A 5,775-nucleotide genomic window follows, 5' to 3' on the forward strand; every position below is an offset into this window, starting at 1 on the left:
TGGGCATTGTCTACCTTAGAAAAACTACTACAGAACATGCCTGTGACTATAGACTTGTAGTTCAGGCCACCGAAGATTAGAGATGGGACTTGGGCACTCCCTTGACTTGCATCCTCTGGTCTGCTTTAACACAAACCAGGAGGAAAAGAAAGCTCGGCATCAGAAGCAATGGGTGGCAGGCCTATTAATGGCTGATCTGTACAGTGATCTGCCCTCAAGGAGACCCAACAGGCCAGTCCACTGCAGTGGCTTTCAATGTGGTAAGCCTGGGCTTCAGCAGAAGTCAACTTGTGAAGAGCCCTGGCAGCTCTGCCAAGAGTTGCATCACTGGAAATGGACCTGCCCTGGAGTCGAAGGATGCCCAGGTCAGAGCCACAGATCTTATTGGCTCTAAGCTGAAAAGCCCTTCACTCAGCCCAACTTCCAGGGTGACCACTGCAGCTGAGGGGACGGCCAAGTATGGTCAGCAACATTGCAGGCAGAACTGTAAATTTCTTGTTAGAGATGCCACCTGCCTTTACCTGGCCAGCTCTCCTCCCAGGCCAGCTAAGTAATGAAAGTCAACAGAGTACCTTCCCCTAGGAGGTTCACACCTCCCTTAGGATATACCCCATGTGAAGAGATAGATAGGTCTGGGCCTCTTAACTTACAAGGCCTAAAGCCCACCAGATTATTATCAAGCCCCTTCTATCAGGTTCTATTTGCCTCTCAATCAGAAAACTTCATTGTAGCTTAGACAGCACCTTTCTTAGCTCCTCTAATAATGACTCTGTCCTTTGTTCTAGACCCTGTCTAGCGCACTTGGGCCTCATTCCTTCGTAATCATAACCTCTACCTCCAATGGCTCTACTCCCACCCTTTGTGTACTGATGGTCCTCTTCCCCACTTAATGCTATATAATTGTTCAGACCTGGTAAATGCCACTCTTAGGATCATTGGTTACTATCCTCACCCTGTCTTTTATGACCTTGTCTAAATATGATCAGAGTCAGCAAACTTGGAAGGCTTCCACAGCCTTGGCAACTCATGACGACAGCCTAGGATGGTTACTGGCGCCATAAACTAGAGTGTCAATTTGTTGGGTCAACAACAGGAGTCGGCACACCGTCTCAGGGCTGATCCGCGGTAGACGTTTGCAGGGCGGCTGACCGGCAGTCTGTGGCACGCACTGCCTCCTGGGGAAGCCTGCGTCGGCTGTGCAGCTGATTCCTTTGGTCTCGTCGCCATGTCCACCAACGAGAATGCCAACTCACCGGCTGCCCGGCTCCACAGGTTCAAGAACAAGGGGAAGGACAGCACAGAAATGAGACGGCGCCGAATAGAAGTTAACGTGGAGCTGAGGAAGGCCAAGAAGGATGACCAGATGCTGAAGAGGAGGAACGTGAGCTCCTTTCCCGACGATGCGACTTCACCGCTGCAGGAAAACCGCAACAATCAGGGCACTGTACATTGGTCTGTTGATGACATTGTCAAAGGCATAACCAGCAACAATTTGGAAAGCCCGCTCCAAGCTACCCAAGCTGCTAGGAAACTGCTTTCCAGGGAAAAACAGCCCCCCATAGACAACATAATCCGGGTTGGTTTGATTCCAAAATTTGTGTCCTTCTTGGGCAGAACTGATTGTAGCCCCATTCAGTTTGAATCTGCCTGGGCGCTCACTAACATTGCTTCTGGGATCTCAGAACAAACTAAGGCCATGGTGGATGGAGGTGCTATCCCAGCATTCATTTCCCTGTTGGCATCTCCCCATGCTCACATCAGTGAACAAGCTGTATGGGCTCTAGGAAACATTGCAGGTGATGGTTCAGTTTTCCGAGATTTGGTTATCAAGTATGGTGCAATCGACCCACTGTTGGCTCTTCTGGCTGTTCCTGATATGTCTTCCTTGGCATACGGTTACTTACGTAATCTGACATGGACACTTTCAAACCTTTGTCGCAACAAGAATCCTGCACCCCCATTAGATGCCGTGGAGCAGATTCTTCCTACTTTAGTTCGTCTCCTGCATCACGATGATCCGGAAGTGTTAGCAGATACCTGCTGGGCCATTTCCTATCTCACTGATGGTCCAAATGAACGGATTGAAATGGTTGTGAAGACAGGAGTTGTGCCGCAACTCGTGAAGCTTCTGGGAGCTAATGATTTGCCAATTGTGACTCCTGCGCTAAGAGCCATAGGGAATATTGTCACAGGGACAGATGAACAGACACAGGTTGTGATAGATGCGGGAGCACTTGCCGTCTTTCCCAGCCTGCTCACTAACCCCAAAACTAACATCCAGAAGGAGGCCACGTGGACAATGTCAAACATCACAGCTGGGCGTCAGGACCAGATACAGCAAGTTGTGAATCACAGATTGGTCCCGTTCCTTGTTGGGGTTCTCTCTAAGGCAGACTTTAAGACACAAAAAGAAGCAGTATGGGCTGTAACCAACTATACAAGTGGCGGAACAGTTGAACAGATTGTGTACCTCGTTCATTGTGGTATAATAGAACCGTTGATGAACCTCTTGACTGCAAAGGATACCAAAATTATTTTGGTTATTCTGGATGCCATTTCAAATATCTTCCAGGCTGCTGAGAAATTAGGTGAAACTGAAAAACTTAGTATAATGATTGAAGAATGTGGAGGCTTGGATAAAATTGAAGCTCTTCAAAACCATGAAAATGAATCTGTGTATAGGGCTTCATTAAACTTGATTGAGAAGTACTTCTCTATAGAGGAAGAGGAAGATCAAAATGTTGCACCAGCGACCACCTCTGAAGGCTACACCTTCCAAGTGCAGGATGGGGCACCGGGGGCCTTTCACTTCTGATCGCACTGAAGAGGCACTAGTCGTTTTATTGTTTGTCTTACTGTTTCTCTACTAAGACCTTTTTTTTAAATGTGGTTTATTATTGTAGCACTTTTACAACAAAACTATACTTGAACAGTTCCAAACTGTACATACTGTATGAAGCTTGTCCTCTCAATGGGTTTCTTACTTCTGTGGAATTTCGTATCTTACAGTGTCCTGTAAGTAAAGACAAAATTCCACCCCTTTCTTTAAAAAAAAAAAAGAAACAACAGGAGTCACTGTGCACTTGCTTCTCATGTGGGAATCTCTGTCCTTAATGTGCCGTACATTTTGATTTAATGCTATAACTGGTACTCAAACAGTATGTTTCACTTTGTGTTTCTATGTGGGTGCAAACTGTTGAAATCTTTACTTAATATATACTAAATTGATCTTCTGTATATAAAGAGAATTGAAAATGAATCTTGATGTGAATGTAAGGAAAGAGGGAGTGGGAGAGGGGAGGGTTGTGGGTGGGAGGGAAGTTATGGGGGGGGGGAGTCATTGTAATCCATAAGCTGTGCATTGGAAATTTATATTCATTAAATAAAAGTTAAAAAATTAAAAAAAGATTATTTGATACACTAAATAAGGAATATTTACCAGCAGCTTATATAAATACATGCAAACCATATAAGTTCAAAATTAGCCAAAAATAGTCAATACTATCTTAAAATTTAATATAAGATTTAGCTTCATTAGAAAACATTACTTTCAGATTTAGTGAAGCTAAAACTTCCACTGTTTACTGCCTTACTCCAGTCCGTGGCTGAAGGGTTAAAATTCCATCTGCAGTTGCATGAAAGAGTAACAAATGGAATATATTCAAAGTAGGGCAAACAAAATGATGGAGGGATGAGATCCCATGTTATATAAGAAACCACTGAAAACATGGTAAACAGAAGAGAGGGGACTTGTTCATCTTGTATTATCAGTGCCTGGTAGAATAATCAATAAATGCTTGTGAGTAAATTAAATGTGTTGTTTGTAAAACAAAAGTACACTCAAGACTTACTATTTTCCTTTAGGATAAAAGAGATGTTTTCTTTACATATAAATATGCTGCTTTAATGGCTTTTTTACTCCTTGTCTTGAATTGAGATCCATCCCTTTCTGATGGTTCAAACATTATTGCATTTGTCCTGGGCTACTTGAAAATGAATCGAGCTTTTCAGAGGCATGTTTTATGCAGTGACGGCATGTGAAAACTTTCTGGACACATCATGAAGAACCAGTTGCACTCTGGTCTACATAGCATTATTCAGAATTAATTTATCAGATTACACTTTAAAATGAAAGCACTTGTTTGGTACTTGCATTTTCATTACTGAGTTTGCAGTTTAGGTCCTTTTGATAACTATTTGGTAAAATCTTTCTATTCCAAGTGATTCCTAGGTGTAGTAAAAAATGTTAATTCCATTATTTCTCTTATTAAATACAAGCCTTGACCTAACAGTAAAGTTCTATTTTTCAGGTGCCTGTAATTACACAAAAGAGACATGGTGTATTTGTTGAGCCATCTTTGGGATCATATTTTGCCTGTGAGTTTTGACATTTTTAAGAAAATAGTTACTGTGGCTGGCGCTTTTGCGCAGCGAGTTAACACCCTGGCCTGAAGCACCAGCATCCCATCTGGGTGCCGATTTGAGACCCGGCTGCTCCACTTCCCATCCAGTTCTCTGCTATGGCCTGGGAAAAGCAGCGCAAGATGCCTATGTCCTTGAGCCCCTGTGCCCATTTGGGAGACCAGGAAGAAGCTCCTGGCTCCTGGCTTCGTATTGGCACAGCGCTGGCCATTGTGGCCAATTGGGGAGTGAACCATCAGATGGAAGACCTCTTCTCTCTCTCTCTCTCTCTCTCTCTCTCTCTGCCTTCCCTTTCTCCCTGTGTAACTCTTTCAAATAAATAAATAGATCTTTTAAAAAAAGAAAGAAAGAAAAGAAAATAGTTACTGTAAGGCAGGGGAAGTATTGTACTACCCCTCTTCAAAATTCCACAAGCTCCTGTAGGGAATCCACCATAATGTTTGGGTGGAAGTCAAACACTCAATTCTAAATCATAATTATCTCAGTGATAATGAAGTCCTAGCACACACAGCCTTCATCTGTATGCAAATCCCCATCATGTATGATATATTATATCCTTTGAATGCCTGAGATCCCTTATCCAGAAAATAGTGTCTCCCAGATTCAGTAAATCTCCTTTATACTTTATCTCAAAAAAAATGCTGTCATTATCCAGTTTCTTCAGCTAAAATCACAAAGGAAATGTACATTATTCTCCTTTCTTCACTTCACATATCCAACACAAAAACTGAAGTAAGGAAGGTGATAGGGACAGAGGGAAGAAGTTCTTAGACTTGTATGTACAAATAATATTGAATCTGTTAAAATTATTAAAATTAAAATGAAAAATGAAAAACATTTAAAAAATGTGTATATGAAATTTTATATAAATTTTTATATAAATGTAAATAAAATAAACAAAAAAGAATTTACCATGTAAACTTAAAAAAAATGAAAAGTACAAAATAGGATTACTTCCTGAATTATAGTCACTTTAGTTCCTATGTACAACTACTTGAACATTCTGGTTTTGATGTATACATTTTCATGTCCTGTTCTGAACACTATGTTCTCATTTTCAGAAGACAAAATGATTTTGGAGAAGAAGCAAATGCTGTTTTCTTTACAAAAATCAGAATGTACCAGGACACATGAAAGCACTTTTTATTGTGGTATAAAAACACAGAGCATAGAATTTACCATCTTAAACATTTTTTAAAAAGAAAATTAAATGTCTGAAATCATTCTGGATCCTCCAATTATCTCCATTGCATGTAACTATTTTGGAATTGTGTGTGAAAAAATATGTGTAAATGAAAAATAAGTAGTCTATATGATAAAAAAAGAACTGCTTGTGAAAACCCTTATTTTCTA

At 41.2% G+C, this 5,775-nt stretch overlaps 1 protein-coding gene across 1 annotated transcript; it reads left to right on the forward strand.

Annotated features, from left to right (window-relative positions):
• Positions 1-1,112: 1,112 nt before the first annotated feature.
• On the forward strand, positions 1,113-3,026 carry LOC133766558 (importin subunit alpha-1-like). The gene has a single exon (XM_062200227.1). It carries the CDS (start codon positions 1,226-1,228, stop codon positions 2,813-2,815), a length of 1,590 nt encoding a protein of 529 aa, XP_062056211.1. The 5' UTR covers positions 1,113-1,225; the 3' UTR covers positions 2,816-3,026.
• Positions 3,027-5,775: the final 2,749 nt, after the last annotated feature.

This window comes from Lepus europaeus, chromosome 9, assembly GCF_033115175.1.
Source record: "Lepus europaeus isolate LE1 chromosome 9, mLepTim1.pri, whole genome shotgun sequence".
Lineage (NCBI taxonomy): Eukaryota > Metazoa > Chordata > Mammalia > Lagomorpha > Leporidae > Lepus > Lepus europaeus.